General features: G+C 41.1%; 1 protein-coding gene across 1 annotated transcript in view; it reads right to left on the bottom strand.

Annotated features, from left to right (window-relative positions):
- The window catches only part of LOC122810818 (complement C3-like), a 1,708,896-nt gene that overhangs the window by 156,614 nt on the left and 1,525,707 nt on the right, over window positions 1-26,575 (bottom strand). Inside the window, exons 30-31 of the mRNA XM_044082377.1 lie at window positions 26,084-26,242; window positions 77-136 (exon numbers count right to left, since the gene is read on the bottom strand). Of these exons, the coding sequence (XP_043938312.1) occupies window positions 77-136; window positions 26,084-26,242 (219 nt within the window). The remainder of the gene's footprint in view (window positions 1-76; window positions 137-26,083; window positions 26,243-26,575) is intronic.

The raw sequence follows: 26,575 nt of genomic DNA, 5'->3' as shown, positions 1-26,575 counted from the left end.
TTGTTCAAACAAGCACTTTACCCTCCTCTGACACATGACTTCAGTTAATCATGTAGATCAAATGTTACTAACTTACCTTTAGAGTTCCTTGTCCTGTGCCTGTGGCCACCACCATGAAGTCCTGATTGAGCTTAGTCTGTGAAGAGAAGATGACTGTGGTCATTGTATGGCTGTTCTGCCATGGATTAAAACAATCATAAAGCACTTCATAAACTTTTAAACTTATTTTTTTCTGTCACAGCAACACCACCAAAGCGATTAACTTTCCTGCAACTCGTAGCACAAATAACAGTACAGAAAACAACCACATGCAGGTAAAGACAAAGGCTGTATGTTTCCAGACTCCAAGGTTTTCACTCCAACGAAAATAATACTCCAATGATAAATATTTAATCCTTTATTCAACCGCTAGCACAGTAAGCGCTTTCACCTTCTCGGCTTTATCAAACTACAATGTGCCATTACAACAGGTAGTATTTAAATACACTTCATTCAAATGCCATTGGTTCTCATAACTATCTTGTAAAATTACATCACGACCATTTAAATAATTTATTTAATACTTTTAAAAGTCCTAAAACTATTTAAAATAAAAATAAAAATAAAAAACTTTCTAAAAACTTTTTAAACCAAGCAAGCAGAACATACACAATATAATACCACAAACCTTATGGTCTATATATTCTTTTATTTTTAAGTATGGGCTTCATTTGAATTCTATCATTCATACCAGGGGATCTATTTGCCCTTAACCTAATAATCCATTTAAGTTCACACTCTAACAGATATGCATCTAAATCCCCCCTCTCATACTAGGTTTTACTTCTTGCATTACACTAAAACAAAAGTCATGCTCTGCTCCCATTTGTTTAATATGCTTCGCTAGAGCATTATTTTCAGCACCTGTCCTGATTGCATATACATGTTCCCGTATGCATTCCCTGAGCTGTCTACATGTTTTACCTACGTAGAAACCTGCACAGGAAACGCATCGGGCAAGATAAACAATATTTGTACTTGTGCATGTTGTATTAGTTTTAAAGGTATATTCAACCTGCGTGATTGGGTGATGAAAAATTGATCTAACATCTATATATATGCACTGTTTACATTGACCACTATTGGCCTTTGGACTAATGGTTTATTACATAATTTCATTTTCAAGTTCTGTTTGTTTTTAAAAGTGAACCTAGGGGTCTCTCCTACTAGCTCATGTAGATCATCATCTAGGCTTAAAACTTGCCAGTGCTGTTTAATGATGCCAGTTATCTTACTTACATCTCTTGTAAAATATAGAGGCATTCTAAGTACTTCTTGTGTTACCTTCTATTTTTGTCTCACATGGCTATCCCATTCGGAGAAATATGGTTTTGCTATTCCATCTCTGTGCGTCTCCATTTCTTTCATATACCTATTTATATCATTAAAGTTGTACCCTCTCTCTAAAAGCCTGTTCCTTAGTTCTAAATTCTCCAATGAATATCTCTGTGCACATGGATTTAGTCTTGAGGCCCTCATTAGCTGTCCTTTAACAATATTATCAAATACATATCGTGGGTGCATAGAGCGTCTGTGTAATAAATTGTTCCTAAAGCAAGGCTTCCTATAAATAGAGGTATTCAAAAGTCCATTAGTCATTCTATTAATCTTCACATCTAGATATGAAATTTCTACTCTAGAGAAATTCATATTAAACTTAAGGTAACTCGTAACACTATTGATTTTCTCTTCAAACTGTAACAATGAGGATTCATTTCCCTTCCAAATGAGGAAGAGATCATCCACAAAGCGCCTATAATACCCGACATTATTCCTAAAATCATCTATCTGGAATAAAACTTCTTGTTCCCAATCTGCCATTACTAAATTGGCGTAGCTATTGGCACATGAGGTGCCCATAGCTACGCCATCCTTCTTTATATACATATCCTCTCCAAAAAGGAATATGTTATTATCAAGCACTATTTCTATAAGGAGAGTCAATATGTCTATAAAAATTTCATCATAGTTACTATTTTTCTTTAAATAACTCTGGCATCTAACTATACCTTCCACATTAGGAATGACTGTAAATAGGCTAACAACATCCAGTGTTACTAAAATAAATTCTTCAAAGTCACCTACTTGTTTCATATACTCATATAATTCGATTAAAAACTGTTTACTATCTCTTAAGACATATTTATTTTCATCGACCAATGGTCTCAAGAAAAATTCCACTAAAATAGAACATGGTTCTGTTAACCAGCCTTGCCCTGCTACAATGGGGCGCATCGGTGGGTCAACTAATGATTTATGTACCTTTGGGAGGCCTTTAATCTAAGGTAATCTAGGATTGCCTACTTTTAGGTACATACATAGGTGCTCCGGTATCAACTCACTTTGATATAAATCATCTATCGTATCATGGACTTGGAATACCTTACTACATATTTCGGTTAAACTTATCACACTATAAAATCCTTCATCACTTAACATCCTTTTTCATACTTTTAATATAACTTTCTTTATCTAGGACTACTACAGGTCCTCCTTTATCTGAGGGTCTAATTACTATGGTATCATCTCCCACTAAGTCATTCATTGCTCTTCTTTGTAAATACGTCAAATTATATCTGGCTTTTTTATCATCTTGCTTGTTCCCATTATAATATATATACATATCATTCTCTACCAACTTGTAAAATGTCTCCAATAAAGGGTGTAATATTGGTATATATAAACTATTGGGGCAAAATCTTCCTAACCCTTCTTCATTGTTATTAGTCCCTCCATAATCCATTTTCAACTGCAATTTACGTAGGAACATTTTCAAGTCTATAATAGAGTCGGTGATATTACTGTCACATGTGGGAATAAAACTTAGACCCTTACTCAGAACTTCCTCTTCATATATTGTTAATACTCTTTTTGATAAGTTAATTACTAAGGATCTCCTACCCTCTCCCACATCTTCTTGAGAGTTGGTCCCGTGTGCTCCCCCCCGAACCTTTCCTTTTGTTTCTGCCCCTGCTCTGTGATCTCTGTCTCCCAAAATAAGTTTTGGTGGCTATGGGGAAAGGGGCAGGCACAACAGGCCTATTCTCAAGTGAAGGGGGAGGGCTCTTACTATTTGAAGGATGTATATTACTAGTATGTGTGACTTTCCTTCTGACTACTTGCTCTTCTTTATTCTTTTCTTTAGGTAAAATGTTCACTCCAGTTACATCGTGTGAGGTACTATTAATAACTCTCACACCAGCATTACTAGTTCCTGAACCTGTATTCATGACATCAATCCTATTTTCATTATTCACATCATGCATATCGACTGAATTAACAGGCACATCATCATTATTATCTATTACATTCACATCAAGATTCCTATGTACAGTTTCGTTTACTACATTCAGTTCAGTTCTCAATACTGAATCATTATTTCTATAATTTCTTGTGCTTCTAACATTATTTCCTATTATATTATCACGTGGCCAAGTGAACACTTGACCATTTCTGAAATCGTTAATGTCTCTATGCAACTTGCTGCGCTTTTGTTCTAACAAGCGCTTTTCATATAACTTAACATTGTCCAGCATTTTTTCAAGTCCCATATTAACTTTTGAACCTTTGTATTTAACTGAAATACGTTCATACTGTTCGTTTACTTTACTACGTAATTCTACTTCTTCAGTAGAATGGAACTCATTTAAAAGTTCCATATAGCTAAAACTAAGGTTCAAATTCAACTGTTGCCACTTCTGTAGCAACTCGGGAAAGCTGTTACCTGACGTTGGCATCTTAAAGACGCGTAGCCCCCTAGGTACTACGCGTTTAGAGATGCAAGCCTCAAAATGCTGGCGTTGCAGCTGCAGCTTTTTCAACCTCATAAAGTCCAGTTCTATCCTCTGTAAGTCCATTCCTAAGTCCGCATTACTCTCCCCTTCATCCAATAACGGATCCGGTTCAAACGCCAACAACAAGTTCTCATCAGAATCCAGGCATTCTTGGAAGCGTGTTAGCTTCCGCCCCATCAGTTCCGGTTCTTCAGGTCTATACGGCAGCTCCAGATTGATACTTGATTCCATTACAGCGATCTCCCTCTGGTGGCCAATACGTATAATGTAGATAAAATAACACAGCAACACCACCAAAGCGATTAACTTTCCTGCAACTCGTAGCACAAATAACAGTACAGAAAACAACCACATGCAGGTAAAGACAAAGGCTGTATGTTTCCAGACTCCAAGGTTTTCACTCCAACGAAAATAATACTCCAATGATAAATATTTAATCCTTTATTCAACCGCTAGCACAGTAAGCGCTTTCACCTTCTCGGCTTTATCAAACTACAATGTGCCATTACAACAGGTAGTATTTAAATACACTTCATTCAAATGCCATTGGTTCTCATAACTATCTTGTAAAATTACATCACGACCATTTAAATAATTTATTTAATACTTTTAAAAGTCCTAAAACTATTTAAAATAAAAATAAAAATAAAAAACTTTCTAAAAACTTTTTAAACCAAGCAAGCAGAACATACACAATATAATACCACAAACCTTATGGTCTATATATTCTTTTATTTTTAAGTATGGGCTTCATTTGAATTCTATCATTCATACCAGGGGATCTATCTGCCCTTAACCTAATAATCCATTTAAGTTCACACTCTAACAGATATGCATCTAAATCCCCCCCTGTCATACTAGGTTTTACTTCTTGCATTACACTAAAACAAAAGTCATGCTCTGCTCCCATTTGTTTAATATGCTTCGCTAGAGCATTATTTTCAGCACCTGTCCTAATTGCATATACATGTTCCCGTATGCGTTCCCTGAGCTGTCTACATGTTTTACCTACGTAGAAACCTGCACAGGAAACGCATCGGGCAAGATAAACAATATTTGTACTTGTGCATGTTGTATTAGTTTTAAAGGTATATTCAACCTGCGTGATTGGATGATGAAAAACTGATCTAACATCTATATATATGCACTGTTTACATTGACCACAAGTAACCGTATTCCTATCATCTATATTCACTATTGGCCTTTGGACTAATGGTTTATTACATAATTTCATTTTCAAGTTCTGTTTGTTTTTAAAAGTGAACCTAGGGGTCTCTCCTACTAGCTCATGTAGATCATCATCTAGGCTTAAAACTTGCCAGTGCTGTTTAATGATGCCAGTTATCTTACTTACATCTCTTGTAAAATATAGAGGCATTCTAAGTACTTCTTGTGTTACCTTCTGTTTTTGTCTCACATGGCTATCCCATTCGGAGAAATATGGTTTTGCTATTCCATCTCTGTGCGTCTCCATTTCTTTCATATACCTATTTATATCATTAAAGTTGTACCCTCTCTCTAAAAGCCTGTTCCTTAGTTCTAAAGTCTCCAATGAATATCTTTGTGCACATGGATTTAGTCTTGAGGCCCTCATTAGCTGTCCTTTAACAATATTATCAAATACATATCGTGGGTGCATAGAGCGTCTATGTAATAAATTGTTCCTAAAGCAAGGCTTTCTATAAATAGAGGTATTCAAAAGTCCATTAGTCATTCTATTAATCTTCACATCTAGATATGAAATTTCTACTCTAGAGAAATTCATAGTAAACTTAAGGTAACTCGTAACACTATTGATTTTCTCTTCAAACTGTAACAATGAGGATTCATTTCCCTTCCAAATGAGGAAGAGATCATCCACAAAGCGCCTATAATACCCGACATTATTCCTAAAATCATCTATCTGGTATAAAACTTCTTGTTCCCAATCTGCCATTACTAAATTTCTTGTTCCCAATCTGTTTTCTGTACTGTTATTTTTTTCTGTCACAACATACTGTAAGCAATTGCTTGTGATCAAGTGTCATACATTTCTCCATTCTGAATCAACAGGATGAGGGGAGGGGGAGATTAAACTAGAGTCACATGCACTTCTGAAGGTGTGCAGAGACCAGACAAGTATGTGATCAGTTTGTAGTGATGTATGGGAATTAGGCTGATGGGGTCTATATTAGAAAACCGAACGTCCAAAACTGCGAACACCTAATGTGAGACACATATACGCCGAACTACAACAAGAGCGGAGGACCTAAATGTCAAAAACTGCAATACTGAACGCGCTTTATACAGCAACAGCACTTTAAACAGTTGTGCCCCCCACACCCCCACCTACTTATATATACCAACTCCGAGATCACACTACAGTGGGGAAAAAGATGTAGTTCCTCTTCCCCACGATTACCCTGCTGGGCACAGGAATTAGTTTGGTATTCCTGTTTTCAACTTTTAGGGCCTTTGCACTTTACGTCCTTCCGTGTATATGTGTCGCTCATTAGGTGTTCGCCGTTTTGGACAGTTGAGCATCTGATATAGACCCGGCTGATGAGAAGTCAGTCTGGATGTTATTCACTGACCAAGCAATAGAAACATCATTCTGGTGTGATATACAAGATGTATACTGGGAAGGAATCATTTGCAGAAGACATACACAATCACACTGTGGTGCGGTCACTTCTGGATGTGATACAATGTATCAGGATGACAGACATTAGTTCTAGAAAACATACAGTGCTCTGTCTGCGATGGGGTCATTCTAAAGTGATGTATAGGAATTTGACTGTAGTGGGATTGGTCTAGGAGTTATAGAGTGGTTACAGAGGAGTGAAACAAGTGTGTAAAAAATCAATAGGGATCAGAATTGACTTGGATGAGTTTGTGCAGATACAGAGCATGTTGGCTGTTATAAGACAGAGGAATAGGGCTGTTGCAAGACTAGTTTGTAGAGTTAATTATGCAGAAACTAGTGTCAGATCGGTTTTAGAAGATAAGGATACAAAGGTCATTCTGGGGTGGCATCCATTTTAGAAGCTGAGTAGATGTAGAAGGCTTAGGCATGGGTGGGTCTGGTTTGGGAAGTGATAGCAGACTGAGGCTGGACTGAGGTCAGCTTTGGGAGATTTAAGAAAATGGTACTGCTGTGGTGTCAGTCTTACAATTCAGCTGTAGAAAGAGGATCTGACACAAATGGAATGAACTGGTTTGGAGAATTAGGTACATATAAAAGAACGAAGATGGGATTGTGACCATTTTTGAAAGGTAGATTTAGCTTTGAAAGTTAGATAGGAAATTACCCAGCTGGGTGAGATTGGCTTAGAGAGTTAGTTAACAGTGACCAGTCTGAACTGGTACCAGCTTGTATTACAGGAATAAGGTCGGCTTCATTTGGGATTAGACTGGGATGGAAATGGATTAGGAAGATATTTATGTGTCAGTCAGGCTGCACTGACATCAGTTTTGTGAGTTATAAAGAAATGTGAATAAGATGGTATAAATTTGCAGAAATGAATGCAGAAATTAGATGGAGGAACAGGTCAGATAAAAATGTCAGTATACAGCTGAGAATGTATGAATACACTTTGGTAGAGGCAGGGTTAAAGTGAGGACACAAGACGTGAGATTTGGTTGGGTTGAAGTCACAGTATGTTGTAATCAGGATCAGATGCAACTACAATGTGGTGGGATGAGCTCATAGCCACAGTTTTAGGGCTCATTTTATAGCAGTAGTGGTGTAGCCTAAAGATTACATCAGATTTGCCGGAGAGCAAAAGACAATAAGCCAATTTATCTGCTGTTCGAGTATATTTAATATACTACTACTCCTCCCCCATCCGCCTCCTCCCAGCTTTTATCTCATTCTATCTCTGCGTGTCTTATTCCCTCTTAAATACATCTGCCAATTTTCTGTCCACCACCCATTTCAGTAGTCCACTGTCTTAGTCTACCACCTTATCTGGGAAGAACTGCTTTCAAATATCCAGGAAAGAATTAGTGCATAAATGTCACGTCTCTGTCCCCATTTCCCTCCTGTGTGTTTGATGTTCAGAATAGCTCTTTTCCATCTCCTTGACATGACGATTTGCACCCATATCATTTTCATCCAGCTTATTCTGCCATTTAATGAGAGCAGCTGTAGGTCTCTGGTCATCGCCTTTCTCCTTCATAGATAGGTATAGCTGCAGTCTGTACTTTGTGGTGTAGGACTTGGGTTGTGATAGGAACATAATATAGTACTTTGGGAGTTAAGTAGTTTCTTCAGTTTTTGTGAAGCAGCCATGTAGTTAAAAATTTTAATATGAAGTGGCACAAATCACCAAAGGGTTTATGGAATTTCAGCCATAGTGGAAAGTGCATCGGACACGGATATCCTTCAGAAGGGACTCACGGAAACAGATAGCTGGTGCCAGAGCCATGGCCTGAAGTTAAACGCCAAAAAATGTGTAGTCATACCCTTCGGGAAAAACAAGGTAACCCCAAACTACCATATAGGTGGCAATCCACTAAGCACAGAAGAGGTTATCAGGGACCTGGGGACCCAGGTTGACAGTGGCCTTTCTTTTGACACTCATGTTGCTAAAGTGGTTAGAAAGACCTTCTACATTGCCCACCTGATCATGAAGGGATTCACATCCAGATCTAGTGAGGTCATTGTTCCCCTGTACTCTTCACTTATCAGACCAATGATCGAGTACAATGCCCCATTCAGGATGTATCTCACCCGACATCTGCAGCAATTGGAGAGACCCCAAAAGTTCCTCACCAAAAGGATAAAGGGACTCCAAAATCTGTCATATGCTGCCAGATTGAAGAAACTCCAGCTCTATTCAGTCGCATACCGTCTGCTCAGAGGTGACATGTGCCTGACATACAAGGCCATGTCCAACCCAGAATTAATGGACATGCTCCACCTCAAAAAATCCAAATCCACCAAAACCACTAGAGCAAGCGACTTAAACCTTAGCACGGATATAAATAGGACGTGCTGGAGGGATAGATTTATCACTCAGAGACTCCCTATGCTGTGGAATAAAATCCCGGTCCATGTGAGGCAGAGCACCTCGCTGACTCTGTTCAAGAGAAATCTTGACCTGTGGATGGGAGATCGTAGGTTTACCCCGGGAATCATCTCTGTGTCACTGCTGGACAGAGGCACACCAAACTAATGGGCACAGTATTTTTTCATATAAGGGGTGGCGTAAGCCACAAAAATTTGGGCTAGGCTTATAAATGCCTTAGGGCAGATAGCCTAGTATAAACCTATGAACCTATGAACCTATGAACCCCACAGTAAAAAGAAAAAAATGTTCAGTCATTCAGATCTCAATAAAATAACCTGTTGGAGGATCCCTTCTCAGTTAAATTATGTATCAGCAGGATTACGGGGTACGACAGCAGCAAGGATTCATGGGGTGTCAGAAATGTGGTGAGACAGGTTAGTGGTATAGTGGGAATGTGGTGCTGCTATGTCCTGGATGTGAGCTCAACAGTCTGATGGGGTACATTGCTGGTGTAGCTGGTGAGACAGGTTAATGGTATAGTGGGAATGTGTTGCTGCTATGGCCTGGATGTGAGCTGGACAGTCTGATGGGGTACATTGCTGGTGTAGCTGGTGAGACAGGTTAGTGGTATAGTGGGAATGTGGTTGCTGCTATGGCCTGGATGTGAGCTGGACAATCTGATGGGGTACATTGCTGGTCTAGTTGATGAGACAGGTTAGTGGTTTAGTGGGAATGTGGTGCTGCTATAGCCTGGATGTGAGCTCGACAGTCTGATGGGCTACATTGCTGGTGTAGCTGGATATCTATGATCTAACTGTGCTGGGGACCAGTGGCTGTGATGTGGATCATGATGTAGCAGGCTTGATGTCATCTCATTTTGAGGTGGACTGTAGGTTGAAGGCTTGTACGCCATTAGTCTTGTTATGATTGCAATGTGTGGTGGGACTATAGTGAGTAGGATTATCAAGTAAAAGTCTTACTAAGGCCGCAGCATGCTGTTAAACTTGGAATGAGATATGAAATATGATAATGGTTAGAATGACCTTTTGGGGATGTGAGACTACTCCTGGGGTAACTCGGGATGGTGTACAATCATGGGGTAACAGGTTGGGGTACAATCATAGTACAGCATGTCTGGACAGGGGTTGGGGACAATAATGTTGTAGCAAGCTGGGAATGGGGTTAAGTTACAGTCCGACTGTAACAGGCTGGAACTGGGGTAGAATACATCCATCGTATAACTAGCTGTGGTACCTCCATGGTTAAGGAGGCTGACACTGAGGTTGAAGTATGAAAACAATGCAATAGGCTGACAAAGAATTCGGGTACCATCATGGTGCAGGCTGGGATAGGATTTAGGGTAATCATGGTATAGCAGTATCAGAAATGGGGTTGTTTAAATTTATAACTTAGCCGACTTCCTAGGACCTCACTTAGTGTTGAGACTGGGATTCTTATAACCTCAGTTAGTGTTGAGATTGGGGTTCTTATGTCCTCACTTAGTGTTTAGGCTGGGGTTCTTATGGCCTCACGTAGTGTTCAGACCGGGATTAGTGTTGGGACTAAGGTTCCTATGGCCTCCTTTAGAGTTCAGACCAGGCATGGGGAAGGGTCATGGGGCTATAAGACTGTTAGATGTACACTATCTAATGGGGTATGGCTATAGTGTAGTAGCCCTATTGTGACCATGGTGTAACTGAAAGGAGGCTGTAGAGAGAGACTGACACAACCTAACTGTAGAGTGAGACTGAAGTCAGTGTATGATCATGATATTGCAGGAATGATATGGTATTATTTTCAGGCGATGGGTCAAGACTTGAGTTTGGAGAGATAATGGGGTAACATTGGCACTAGACACTAAAGTTTCCAGCAGATTCATGCTTTATTGATTCTGAGGCTCTGATAGGCTCTGGTTGGGTAAGTACATTTATTTCCATTTGTTGAATGGGAAAGTCTGACTGGGCAAACAACCATTTTAGTAGAGACCTAGGAAGAAAAGCTCCAGACAAAAATGATACAATGTCATGTAATAATACAGAGAATAAAAGTCACATAGGATACCAATTGCAGTACAGAGACTTAAGCTTAAACAAAAGCTTTCAATAAAGTGCATGAACATAATTAAAATCCTGCAGTATTGTGATGAGCCTACATTGAAATACATTGGATAAATGTTATATTACAATCCAGTAGTAGATATTTGTGAGTAATAAATGTAGGCATTTTGATTTGATGCCAAAGATCAAGTTAATGTGCAAACAGAGGAAGTACTACAGACAGATATGATTAGGTGAGAGAGCAGTAGAGCAGTTCATAAGTTCAATGGTTCATAGGTGAGTACTAGGCCAATGGCCCTAGAGCCTTTACAAGCCTAGCCCATAGAAGTGCCCTGGCATCATGCCACCATTAGTTCCCTGTGCTTCTATCATGTACAGCCACTGAAGTGATTCCCCGGGGTGAACTTTCTATTTTCCATCCACTCATCAAGATTTCTGTTGAAAAGGGCCAGTGAAGTGCGCTGCTTGACATGTATGGGAAGTCTATTCTAGAACATGGACAGTCTCTGGGTTATGAACCTGTCCCTCCAGCATGTTCTGTTGATTGTGGTAATGAGGGTGAGGTCCCTGGTGCATGTGGTATGGAGGGATTGGGATTTCTTTAGGTATAACATTTCTAACAGGGCTGGGTCAGACATGGCTTTGTAAGTCAAGCAGAGATTGCCTCTTAATAGATGATATGAGACAGAGAAAAGCTGGAGATTTTTGAGTCTGTCCATGTAGGGCATGTGTTTAAGGCCTAGGATCCTCTTTGTGATGTACTTTTCTGGCCTTTTCAGCTGTTGCAGGTGATTAGTGAGGTACATGCCAAATGGGGCATTGTACTCGATGATTGGCCTAATGAGGGAAGAGTAGAGAGAGAGGATGGCCTCTTTCTTCCTGGATGCAAAACCCTTAGTAATGAGATGTTCCACATAGAACGACTTTCTGATCACAGTGGCAATGTGGTGGTCAAAAGAGAGGTTTCTGTCAACCTGTGTTCCTAGGTCTCTGATAACTCCTTCAGTGTTCAGTGGGCTATCATCAATGTGGTAATTAGTGGGAACTGAGTTTTTCCCAAAGGGAATACAATGCATTTTTTGGCATTAAGCTTAAGCCCATGGTTTTGATACCAGTTGTTGGTCTTAGTGAGGCCTTTCTGTAGGATGCCTACATCGCTTGGGGAGTTAATAATGGGTCCCAGCTTGCAATTATCAATGAACTTGGTCAGGCAGAGTCCCTCCGTGTTGGCCTGGATTGCTGAGAAGTAGATGCCAAACAGGAGAGGACCCAAGACCAATCCTTGTAGGACTCCACTAGTGACTGGTCAGCAGTCTGACTTGGAGTCTGCTACTTTCACACTGTGGGTTCTATCTGTGAGCCAATTTGCAACCCACCTAGTGATATAGGGGTTGATGCCTAGTTTGGTGGGTCTATCAATAATTCCTGAGTGGGGAATGATATCAAAGGCCTTGGCCAGATCGAGGTAGGCTGTATGAACTGCCTTGCCCTCATCCTCAGCTCTGGTGACTGACTCAAAGAAGTCAACCAGGTTGAGCAGGCATGATCTACCCTTCACAAAAACAAATTGCATGGGATCCATAGTTTGGAGAGTCCCTATATCCTTATTAATTAGGTCCATGATGATGTGGTCCATAGCCTTACATATCAGACTCCTCAGGCTAATGGGGCAATAATTCCCAGGGTCTGTAGTCACTTCCCCTTAATGGAGAGGGATGACTGTAGCAGTGTGCCATTCTGTAGGGACAAAGCCTGAGGTGAGGTTGTGATTGAACAGGGCACACAGGTGTGGTGCCAGTTCACTTTGTAGTTCATGTAGAACACAGCCAAGGATATTGTAAGGTTCCATGGAAGCTGTATACATGGCCTTGGACAATGCAGCTTTAACCTATGCTACAGTAATGCTGGGTACCTGGCATTCTTCTGGTATGGTGATTGGTCCTTTGGGGGGGTAAAGTTGGCACTGAATCTGCTGGCCAATATGTTGGCAATATCTGTTGGCTCAGTATAGGAGGTACTATTGTGCAGTAACTCAGAGCAAATCCGGGTATTGCCATGGAGATTTTTGATATAACTGTATAAGGCTTTGTGGTTGTTTTTAGTGTCTGCCGCAATTCTGCCTTCATAACTAGCTTTAGTGGTTTTGATGAGGGATCTCAACTTTTTGTTGAGGCTAATAAGGGAGCCTTTCCAGCCTTTGGGCATCACCTTTTTCTGCAATAGATTCTTTCTTCTGTTGTAGAGTTTGTTAATGGCAGTGGACCACCAGATTGGCTTAATTTTTTTGGAGGAGAGCATCTTGGTTTTGTTGGATATGGCTAGTTCCATGCATTTATGCACGTGTTTGTACAGTGCATTGGTGTATGATTCAGTGGTCATGCGCCTATTTTCCATTTGCATGAGTGCAGGGATGCTAGCCATTTCTGTTTTTAGGAGTCCTAAGTCAGCTTTGGAGAAGTTTTTCACGGTGATTACCTTTGCGGGGGGTGTGGGTGAGATGTGGATTTCCATGGTAATTAGTTTGTGGTAGGATCAAACCAGGGAGGAATTGACTATTGGTGTTAAGCAATGGTTGACCATGTTAGTAATGACCAGGTCAAGGATGTTGCTTCCGCTAGTGGGGGCAAGAATAAGCTGGCCCAGTGCATTGGAATTAATGAATTCCAGGAAGAGTTGGAAAAGTGTACTGGTGCATGAGTAGTTTTCCTAGTTGATGGAGGGGTAGTTGAAGTCACCCAGTATGAGAGTGTTGGGTTGGACCCTAATAGTTTCTGGGGTGCTTAGGAATGTGGAATGAGAGTCTTGGGACATGGTTGGGGACCTACAGCAGGCTACGACCTGAATCATTGTCTTACTCACTGTTAGTTGCACCTGAAGTATCTCCAGTGTGTTATACTGGGCTACTAGTCTGGAAGTGTACATATCCTTTATAAATTTGGAGAGGCCCCCCCCCCCTTTGGAGCTTCAGTCCATTCTCTGGGGCCGAAAGGTGTGGAATAAGTTATAGCCTGGTAGAGCAGGGGTACTTTCTGTTGCTTTAAACCAGATCTCCGTTACAGAACAAATGTTGATGTTCTACATTTTGAGAAGTGCTTCATGTGAGTACATCTTGAGATTTAGACTTCTAGGTTTGAGCAGCATGACCCTAAATTGCATTTATTTATAGCTGTTATGGTGGTAATTTGGTCTTCTGAACACTGCCTAAAAAAGGCACTATAGGGGTGGCAAGAGCCTTAGCAGTATCCAGAAACTTAAGGGTGACAGATGCAGGCCATCTCTGTCAAAGCATCAAGGTCTGTCAGTCATGTCATCCCAAGCAAACAGATACTGGATCCCCTTAGAATTACACCAGAAACATATCCAATTGTTGAGGTCAATAATTTTCTGCTTGTACTGCGGTATCATTCTGAGCAACGGTAGGATGCTGCTCATGTCCAAGGTCATATCTGGATGGGGCACATAGTCCGAGAGCTCCTCCATGTCTATTTTCATGTATTCCAGGGATGTATGTCTCAGGTCATTCACACCCACATGGACAATGACAGTCATACTTGTACTTTTTCTGGAGTGACCTGAGTGCATGTGTTATGTGTCGGATCCTGGAACCCGACAGACAGCTGACTGTTACCTTCTCCTTATTCAACCTAGCGAGTGGGACATCAGTATGCCTCACTATCGAGTCATCTATGATTAGTGTATTGGGCAAGCTATTTTGCCTTAGGGACTTAGGTTGAGGGCCACACTGTGTAGGTGAGCTATGTGTCTTGTGGTTTGTGCTGTGTTGTGGTGGTCGAGTGCATTTCCAACTTGGAGGTCTCTGCTGTTTGGGTAGATTTCTATTGAGACTCTTAGTGAAGGTGGGTATGTGGTTTGTGTTTTTTAGTGAGGGTAGTTGATTAGTACTTAGATAAACCCTCAAGAGTGAGAAAGGATATAAGAGGAGACTTGTATTTTGAAACAAAGCAAAGGTCTGGGGGCAGAAAACTGCACTTAGTATGATAAGGATGCACTGAAAGAGTAAGCAGTAAATGAAACAGTAGTTTTTGGTGCTCTTGGTTAAGGTTTTAGCCTGCGGTTGTGCAGGAGCATGCCCAGGAGTTATTTAGGTACTATTTAAGTTAATTCATGAAAACGTTTGGTTGTTCAATTTGCTTTAAATGTGATGGTCGGGAGTTCCAATGTTTGGGCACAGCAGGAGTTGAATTAGTCGCCAGCAATAAAATTAGACTTGGTGGTGAGTAAGAGAGTTTTATTTTGAATGTCTAGTTCTCTGACTGGGGAATAATATTTTATACTGCTTCATAGCTATGGACATCTCATTTATATGTCAGGTTTTGCGCAATAAGTACTTGCAGGCAGGTAAGATATTGTGGGAGATATATCCATTATAGTTGTTTTAAAGTTACATAGTTGCGGCTTTTTGTACATAGACTGGTGGCAAATCAAGCAGTTTTTTTAGAGCAGCTGCCTAGTTTCATTTGTCAGGATGGAGGAGGCATAAAGGAAAGATGGCAGTAAGTAAGCTGATACAATATTTTTTCCAGTACTGTCAATCAGATGGTGGTCACTTGCATAATAAACCAAGGTTTTAATAACTTGGAAAAAGTGTAGATCACATTTTAGGAGTTTATATATTATGATTCCCATTAGCTTTGATTGTGTTACTATTTCTATTCTGATGTTATTTTCAAAGAGTACTTTAAAATATTGTTTTTGGTCCGAGAAATGTTCTGGAGTGAAGAGCATTAGTTTTGTTTTTTGAGGGTTTAGAAGATGGTGACATTTTCTTAGCCATGTTTCAGTGGATAAGAAGGAGGTCATTAAGTCTTGAGAGAGTTGGGGCAGAGCAGAAGAGTGTGAAATCCTCTGTGCATTGTATTATAGTAGTGTACTTGGAGGCTGTGTGAATTTTATTTATAAAGATATTGAATAAAAGGGGGGCCAAGTACTGAACCCCATAGGACTCCAAAGGAAACAAGTAGGACAGAACTATGGACCATGATACAGCTGAGTGAGACAGGTTGAGGGAAGACAGTCCTGTGAGAGTATGTGTCTGTGTTTAGGTAGATTCATTAGAGAGTGGAGCTAAAGTTTGATAGATGCTGATGTTACTGGGGACATGGTAGTCCTTTATGGTATAGTGTTATTTCCCTGAAGAAACTGGGAATGGTATATGCACATAGTGTGGCAAAACTAAGCCTGACACATGATGTGGTGGGCTAATAGCATGTCAGAGTTTGGTCACAGATGCTATTAATGTGGTATCACTGCAACTTAGATTATTGTATTTTGCCCGAGGACTGATTCATAGCAGTTAGAGTGGCTTCATGTTGTTGTGAGATTAGTGTTAGGGTGGGCTTTCACTCTGAACAGGCTGTGGTTGATGTAAGCTCTTGCTGTGGCTGACAGAGAGACACACAGTATGGTGAAAAAAGTCATATCTGTGGGGTTAGGGTGTAACTCTTGTCTGATGGTGATGGCTCAGAATGGACACTAGTTAAATGGACATGATTCTGGAGAACGATAATGGTGTTGAATGAATGGATAGTGGTATGTTACGCATATATGTATGTTTTTTCAAAATTATTTGATAAGCAGGAAATACATTTTGAGTGGCATGACATCTGCATGCATGTAAAGGGTCAGTGCAACAACACATTGTGAGTGGCATGACATCTGCATACACATGAAGGGTCAGCTCAACAACACATTGTGAGTGGTATGACATCTGCATACATGTTAAGGGTGAGTACAACAACACATTGTGAGTGGCATGACATCTGCATACACGTGAAGAGTCATTGCAACAACACATTGTGAGTGGTATGACATCTGCATACACATGAAGGGTTAGTGCAACAACACATTGTGAGTGGCATGACATCTGCATACATATGAAGGGTCAGTGCAACAACACATTGTGAGTGGCATGACATCTGCATACACGTGCAGGGTCAGTGCAACAACACATTGTGAGTGGCATGACATCTGCATACAAGTGAAGGGTCAGTGCAGCAGCATATTGTGAGTGGCATGACATCTGCATACACATGAAGGGTCAGTGCAACAACACATTGTGAGTAGCATGACATCTGCATACATGTGCAGGGTCAGTGCAACAACACATTGTGAGTGGCATGACATCTGCATACACGTGAAGGGTCAGGGCAACAACACATTGTGAGTGGCATGACATCTGCATACACATGCAGGGTCAGTGCAACAACACATTGTGAGTGGCATGACATCTGCATACACATGAAGGGTCAGTACAACAACACATTGTGAGTGGCATGACATCTTTATACACGTACAGGGTCAGTGCAACAACACATTGTGAGTGGCATGACATCTGCATACAAGTGAAGGGTCAGTGCAACAACACATTGTGAGTGGCATGACGTCTGCATACATGTGAAGGGTCAGTGCAACAACACATTGTGAGTGGCATGACATCTGCATACACGTGCAGGGTTAGTGCAACAACACATTGTGAGTGGCATGACATCTGCATACAAGTGAAGGGTCAGTGCAACAACACATTGTGAGTGGCATGACATCTGCATACACCTGAAGGGTCAGTGCAACAACACATTGTGAGTGGCATGACATCTGCATACACGTGCAGGGTCAGTGCAACAACATATTGTGAGTGGCATGACATCTGCATACAGGTGCAGGGTCAGTGCAACAACATATTGTGAGTGGCATGACATCTGCATACACGTGAAGGGTCAGTGCAACAACACATTGTGAGTGGCATGACATCTGCATACACATGCAGGGTCAGTGCAACAAAACATTGTGACTGGCATGACATCTGCATACATGTGCAGGGTCAGTGCAAAAACACATTGTGAGTGGCATGACATCTGCATACACGTGAAGGGTCAGTGCAACAACACATTGTGAGTGGCATGACATCTGAATACACCTGAAGGATCAGTGCAACAGCACATTGTGAGTGGCTTGACATCTGCATACAGGTGAAGGGTCAGAACAACAACACATTGCGAGCGGCATGACATTTGCATACATGTGAAGTGTCAGTGCAAAAACACATTGTGAGTGGCATGGCATCTGCATACACATGCAGGGTCAGTGCAACAACACATTGTGAGTGGCATGTCATATGCATACACATGAAGCGTCAGTGCAACAACACACTGTGAGTGGCATGATATCTGTATACACATGAAGGGTCATTGCAAGAACACATTGTGAATGGCATGACATCTGCATACACGTGAAAGGTCAGTGCAACAACACATTGTGAGTGGCATGACATCTGCATGCACATGAAGGGTCAGCAACAACACATTGTGAGTGGCATGACATCTGCATACATGTGAAGGGTCAGTGCAACAACACATTGAGAGTGGCATGACATCTGTGTACATGTGAAGGGTCAGTGCAACAACACATTGTGAGTGGCATGACATCTGCATACATGAGAAGGGTCAGCACAACAATACATTGTGAGTGGCATGACATTTCATACATGTCATATGCTGCCTTATTAAAGAAACTCCAGCTCTACTCAGTGGCATACCGCCTGCTCAGAGGCGACCTGTGCCTGATGTATAAAGCCATGTCCAACCCAGAATTAAGGGACATGCTGCACCTCAAAAAATCCAAATCCCATCGAGCTACACGCTCGAGAGACTTGAACCTCAGCACTGAAATAAATAGGACATGCTGGAGGGACAGATTCATAACCCAGAGGCTCCCTTCACTCTGGAATAAAATGCCAGTCCAGGTTAGGCAGAGTCCCTCATTGACTCTCTTCAAGAGGAATCTTGATGAGTGGATGGGAGATCATAGGTTTACCCCGGGTATCACTTCTGTGTCACTGTTAGACAGAGGCAAAGTATACTAACCTCGAAAAAGGGCATAGCAAAATTAATTTAAAATGGGTGGCGAAAGCCAAACATACTCTGGCTAGGCTTATAAATGTCCTAGGGCAGATAGCCTAGTATGAACCTATGAACCTATGAACCTATGTGAAGTGTCAGTGCAACAATACATTGTGAGTGGCATGCATCTGCATACACGTGAAGGGTCAGTGCAACAATACACTGTGAGTGGCATGACTTCTGCACACACGTGAAGGGTCAGTGCAACAACACATTGTGAGTGGCATGATATCTGCATACACATGAAGGGTCAGTGCAACAACACACTATGAGTGGCATGATATCTGCATACACATGAAGGGTCATTGCAACAACACATTGTGAGTGGCATGACATCTGCATACATGTGAAGGGTCACTGCAACAACACATTGTGAGTGGCATGGCATCTGCATACACATGAGGGGTCAGTGCAACAACACATTGTGAGTGGCATGACATCTGCATACATGTGAAGGGTCAGTGCAACAACACATTGTGAGTGGCATGACATCTGCATACATGTGAAGGGTCAGCACAACAATACATTGTGAGTGGCATGACATCTGCATACATGTGAAGCGTCAGTGCAACAACACATTGTGAGTGGCATGACATCTGCATACATGTGAAGGGTCAGTGCAACAACACATTGTGAGTGGCATGACATCTGCATACATGTGCAGGGTCAGTGCAATAACACATTGTGAGTGGCATGACATCTGCATACATGTGAAGGGTCAGCACAACAATACATTGTGAGTGGCATGACATCTGCATATATGTGAAGGGTCAGTGCAACAATACATTGTGAGTGGCATGACATCTGCATACATGTGAAGGGTCACTGCAACAACACATTGTGAGTGGCATGGCATCTGCATACACATGAGGGGTCAGTGCAACAACACATTGTGAGTGGCATGACATCTGCATACATGTGAAGGGTCAGTGCAACAACACATTGTGAGTGGCATGACATCTGCATACATGTGAAGGGTCAGTGCAACAACACATTGTGAGTGGCATGACATCTGCATACATGTGAAGGGTCAGCACAACAATACATTGTGAGTGGCATGACATCTGCATACATGTGAAGCGTCAGTGCAACAACACATTGTGAGTGGCATGACATCTGCATACATGTGAAGGGTCAGTGCAACAACACATTGTGAGTGGCATGACATCTGCATACATGTGAAGGGTCAGCACAACAATACATTGTGAGTGGCATGACATCTGCATACATGTGAAGGGTCAGTGCAACAACACATTGTGAGTGGCATGACATCTGCATACATGTGAAGGGTCAGCACAACAATACATTGTGAGTGGCATGACATCTGCATACATGTGAAGGGTCAGCACAACAATACATTGTGAGTGGCATGACATCTGCATACATGTGAAGTGTCAGTGCAATAACACATTGTGAGTGGCATGACATCTGCATACATGTGAAGGGTCAGCACAACAATACATTGTGAGTGGCATGACATCTGCATACATGTGAAGGGTCAGTGCAATAACACATTGTGAGTGGCATGACATCTGCATACATGTGAAGAGTCAGTGCAACAACACTAAGATACTAACAATGCAAAGTGATCAGTGATCATTTTTAATGCATTTTATTTTATTTATTTAAGTATTTACTTGTAATTTGTTAACTGGGTTAGTCCAGCTATGCCAGCGGCCCATTTTCAGAGGAGATCTGAGGAGAAAAGCTGCAACACAGGTTAGTAAAATAAAACAGTTTACACAGATTTATGAGAGTACAGAGAAAAAGGAAATGCAAACATAGTTGAAAAGGTTCAATACTATACAGGATGCAGACAGATAATGCAGGTCTAGCAATGCTGAGCAATACTATACAGGATGCAGACAGATAATGCAGGTCTAGCAATGCTGAGCAATACTATACAGGATGCAGACAGATAATGAAGGTCTAGCAATGCTGAGCAGTTAATCCAAAATACCAAGGTACATATGAAGGTCTAGCAATGCTGAGCAGTACTATACAGGATGCAGAAAGATAATGCAGGTCTAGCAATGCTGAGCAATACTATACAGGCTGCAGACAGATAATGAAGGTCTAGCAATGCTGAGCAGTTAATCCAAAATACTAAGGTACATATGAAGGTCTAGCAATGCTGAGCAGTACTATACAGGATGCAGAAAGATAATGCAGGTCTAGCAATGCTGAGCAATACTATACAGGCTGCAGACAGATAATGAAGGTCTAGCAATGCTGAGCAGTTAATCCAAAATACTAAGGTACATATGAAGGTCTAGCAATGCTGAGCAGTTAATCCAAAATACTAAGGTACATATGAAGGTCTAGCAATGCTGAGCAGTTAATCCAAAATACCAAGGCACATATTTACAGATAATAACATTCGAATGTAGGCCTTCCGCCTGAGATAGGTTGTTACTGAAGTAGCCCAGAGTTGATGAAAGAAATAAGTTGGGGTAAGAAAAGGTTATGCTGCTTGGCTTAACATTGCAAATGTTTTATGTAGGAAAAATAAAGAGACACTTTTTAAATATGTATGCCATAAGAGTGAATATTTCCTTGCATGTAGACTTATATTTGTACCATGTAATGAGCCTGTTTGATGGGCTGTTGGGTTCCTGTATCTATATGTCACTCTACGAATTTGGATCTTATAACACTATGGGACTTTGCAAAGCTGGGTAGTGGACAACTACCATGAGAGCACTACATCATTCACTGAGTGTTAGACAACACCATGCTGAAAAGGCCTGTAACAAGACCCCTCTGACTCCTTCAGTAAGCAATTACAAATAACGAGGACCAACATCTCTCTATAATGTTAATGGTTCAGCAGAAAAAATGTGACACAGTTTGCATTTCTGCCTCCTACCTAGCAACTCCACCACATAACTAACATTGTATACCCTCGTCACAACAGTGCAACAAAACTCCTCCATGCTGCTCTGTTTCTAGCATATTCTGGGAAACAGGAATAAGTACTATTACTTTTGTCTGACAATGTAGTCTGTCTGATTGTAGCTGTCCACTCATGAAAGAACCTATTGATTCTGCTGTATTTGTACAAGGTGTTTCTTTGCTAACCCTATAACGCTTCTCCATTTAGTTCTAAAATTCAGGATATTACCCACATTAGATTCTATGTGGGAATAACATTCACCACCCCTCTGCTCATTATGAATTACATGCAAGATTGTTCACACCCTGTGGCAAAACTATAGCTCATATGCTGAAAACATGTTGATTCTTAAAGCACCTCCCTATATGCAAAGAGGAGACGTGGCATGCATTTGTCCCACCAAGCAGATAAACTAAACACTAAACACATAAACAGGTCAGAAAATGCTCTCAGCATAGTTTTAAGATTACAAGTGCACTTTTATATCAAACCCTTTGCTTCTGAAAGATAGGGAGTGATTTAAATGCCTTACCCCATAGCTCTCTTGTCAGTATGTTCCAGAGGAACACACCCTGTCGAGAATTTCTAACATAATATTTAGATTCTTTTCTGCCTCAATACAGGACAATGCCACCACCTCACCATACCTAGAAGTATAGTGTATCACAACCTCGGCACACCTAGTAGCATAGTGTACTGTCTCCGCAGCATACATAACAATATAATGTTCTGCCACCTCAGCATAACTAGTAGCATTTTGTACCCCCACCTTAGCATACCTAGTAGTATAGAGTACCCCCACCTCAGTATACCTAGTAACATAGTGTACCACCACCTTATCATACCTAGTAGTATAGAGTACTCCCACCTCAATATAAATAGTAGCATAGTGTACCCCTACCTCAGTATGCCTAGTAACATAGTGTACCCCCACATTAGTATACCTAGTGGTATAGAGGACCACCCACCTCAACATACCTAGTAGCATAGTGCACCACCACTTCAGCATACCTAGTAGTATAGTGTACCCCCACCTTAGCATACCTAGTAGTGTAGTGTACTCCCACCTCAGCATACCAAGTAACATAGTGTAATGTCCTCTCAGCATGCCTAGTAGCAAATTGTACTCCCAACTCAGCATAACTAAGTGTAGCACCACCTCAGCATACCTAGTAGCATAGTGTACCCCCATCTAAGCATACCTGTAGTATAGTGTACCACCACCTCAGTATACCTAGTAACATAGTGCACCCCCCTCCTTAGCAAACCTAGTAGCATAGTGTACTGCCAGCTCAGCATTCCTGGTAGCATATTGCACCTCCACCTCAGCATGCCTAGTAGTATGGTTTACCCATCTTAGCATACCTAGAAACGTAGTGTACCCCCACCTCAGCATACCTAGTAACATAGTGTACTGCCCTGTCAGCATACCTAGTAGCAAAGTGCACTCCCAACTCAACATAACTAAGTGTACCACTTCCTCCGCATATCTAGTAGCATAGTGTACTGTCACTTCAGAATACCTAGTAGCATAGTATAGCACCACCTCAACATACCTAGTAGCATACAGTACCATCACCTCAATGTACCCAATAGCAAAGTGTACCCCCACCTCAGCATACCTAGTAGCATAAAGTACTGTGACCTCAGCATAGATAATGGCATCAAAGTGGCGTTTTTTGTCTCCTTCATTGTCAACGTTTTGTTTCTACTCACAAACCTTGCAGTACCCTCTGATATCTCTTCCAATATCTGGACAATAACAATTCTCCATCACCCTCCTTCTTGTGTGGTTTAAGATCATATGGCTTGAAAATAGAGTACCATGGGCTATGACAAGAAATACCTGTCAATAAGTGTCTGGAACTACCAGGTACTCTATCACTTGTCCCTCTAATCCACATCTAGCAGTCTATTTTATGTTCAATAATCACAGCGTATGGACTCCCTTGCCCTTCAGAATCTATACTATTTCTGACTACCTGCCTCATGGTGTGATCTCAGAGATGTACTTGTCTCAGTTCTCTCTTTTTTGACTCTCCCCATCTTTCCTTCCAAACAGTACAACTTCTGACAACTTTAACTCAGATTCAAGCTTGCTTCTACTGCTGCCCCTGCTTGGGGTAGTACAGTGTATGGTGATGTGGTTAGGGTTAGAGTCATTGGATTTTTTAGAGATGGGCTCACATGGTCGAAGAATTAAACTAATGCTGAATGTCAGTATAATACAAGTGAGATACATTAGACAGCATGCTATGAGGTGGCTCAAGTGAGATACATTTGACAGCATGGTATGAGGTGGCTCAAGTGAGATACATTAGACAGCATGCTATGAGGTGGCTCAAGTGAGATACATTAGACAGCATGCTATGAGGTGGCTGGGTTGCATCATGGTGTGACCAGAGTGGGTGGGATTCAGAAGGCTGTCAGTTTAGTGAGGCTGGAGTTTGGGGACTCAGAATGTATGAGAATAAAGTGCAGTATGATGAGTAGTGGGATTGTGGTGGAACGTACTTCCTATGCCTTTCAGCAGACTGACAGTGTGTTGGGATGGGATAGGGAAGGCTTGTGATATCATACCAATAGGCTGTGATTGTGATAGCGTTCTGGTGCATTAACAGTTAGGTGAGTTATGATGTGCAGATGGGTTTAAGCAGGTGGATATCATACTGAGGCAGGGCTGTGTTATGTTCATGATGAAATGGCAGTGCATTAAAGTCTGGCATAGTACGGTGGTGTTAGGTTTACAGTCTGGTGGGAATAGGCTTGGATGAACTCATGATGTGGGAAGATTACTTTGGATTATTTTGTTTACAATGTGGTGGGAATAGAATTGGATGGATTTATGGTGTAGGAAGGATAATTTGGAATATTTTGGGAATAGGTTTTGGCAGACTCATGGCATGGGAAGATTATATTAGAATAGGTTGGGAATAGGCTTGGATGGACTCATAGCGTGGGAAGATTATGTTGGAATATGTTGGGAATAGGCTTGGGATGTTAGTTACAATGTGGTGTGATTAGGCTTGGATGGACTCATGGTGTGGGAAGATTACATTGGAATATGCTGGGAATAGGCTTGGGCAGACTCATGGTGGGGTAAGATTACATGTGTGTAATAAGGCTTAAGAAATGTAATGTTTTCTGTTTTACATTCACCTTTTTGTAAATTGTGATTGTTGGCAACTGTCAAACGTTTTTGAATATTGTTTGTAAATCATTTTTTTAATTTTTGTAATCTTTTTGTGCTATTGTTATGGATCTTATCTCCCCGGGTCTCCATTGAAAACGGGCTACTTGCCCAGCCGGACTCTACCCAGTTAACAAATGTAAAACAAAATAAATAAATAAAATGTTGATAGTGTGGAGCTTAGGCTTTGTTGGAGGGACAATGGTATTTTGTGGCTGCATTTTTGAATTTTTGAACCCTTGTTTTCTAATGACTGCTTGCCACCACATTCACTCTCAGCTTCATCCAGGTTGCAAGCCAGAGTATTTTTTTCTGTAATGCTAACTCCCCTGCATGCTGCATTAGAGCTTCGGCTGGGGTATTAAATGGGTGCAGTAGAGGTCATCATCTCCTTTGCTTATTGGCGTAACCCTCCAAGAAGTTGCACTACCATTCCTTACAGGTCAGCACCTGCTAGGTTCACAGTTTCCATTGGAGCTTCAGTATCATGGGAATGTATCTTGTCACATGACCCTAAACTTCCTATGAGATACCTGATTAGGTAATGCATCTTCTATATTCTCTCATGCTAACAGGCTTCTACAGCATCTGAACTGCTATCCAAACCAGGCCCTACACGGTTGTAATCAGCTACATTCCTCTAAATCATGGACACAGCAAAAGTTAGTGGGCTCATGGTGTGATGGAAGTGGAGTGAGGTGGGCTTGTGATGTGCTCCAGGGGTGTGATGAACAAATGTTATTAGGATGAGTTCAAGGCACATCAACCTCAAGCTGTAATGAGATTGGGTAGGTGAGCTCATAACAAAACCAGAATAGGTCACATATGGTTACTTTGTATAGAGTTGTGGATATGGCACCATCGTAGTTAGAAAGTCTGAAAGATTTTGTAAGGTGTTCTGTTACAGTAAGAAATAGGACAGGTAAGACTAGGGTGGATAGTGAGATTAGGTTAAACATTTTATCACCTGGTAAAAGTTTGCCTGATTCTACTCTAGCATAGTGACAACAATCAATCTGAGTGACTTTATTTGAAGTTAATTCGGGTTTAAATAGATCTAATGAGAGTAGAGGTAATATTTGACTGGCAACACCTTCAAAGAGCTTTGGGATAGCATTGCGACTACTCTAAACAGAAAGAGAAACAGTAAACTGTAACAAAAAAACACTTAGAAACAGTTCCAAAGCTGGTACTCACTCTTTCAGACCTTCCTAGGAGGGCATTGTCCATGTTGATTCTTATAGCAACAGGTCTAGATCGACCAGGTAAGGCAATGGAAACATCTAAATCAATATCCTTGAAGCGAGGTACCTTTGTGCTATAGTGAGCAAGGGCTTGCAGAAGGACAATAGCTGCCTGGAACAGAAGATGAATTTTCATTTATTTTGATAACATTTAACACAGACCAGATAGAATCAAAATGTTTCCTGAGAGCACCTGTAATCTACTGAGTAATTCTAGACAGATAAATAGAAAAACAAAACAAATACAGTCTGACTCATCAATCATGGCAAAATGGAACTTCTTTTATAACTGGACTTTACAAGATGACTGATTTTGGGGAAATTCCCAACATGTCTGACAAGGATTAGAATAGCCTATACTCTACTCACACTTTACTGTATAAAAACTTCCAAGTTTGCCACATCTCATGAATAAATAAATAAACAAAAAGAAAGATCTTCATTA

This window comes from Protopterus annectens, chromosome 9.part0, assembly GCF_019279795.1.
Source record: "Protopterus annectens isolate FY-2018-M chromosome 9.part0, PAN1.0, whole genome shotgun sequence".
NCBI classification, from domain to species: Eukaryota; Metazoa; Chordata; order Ceratodontiformes; family Protopteridae; genus Protopterus; species Protopterus annectens.
This window is presented reverse-complemented; position numbering and strand designations above follow the sequence as displayed.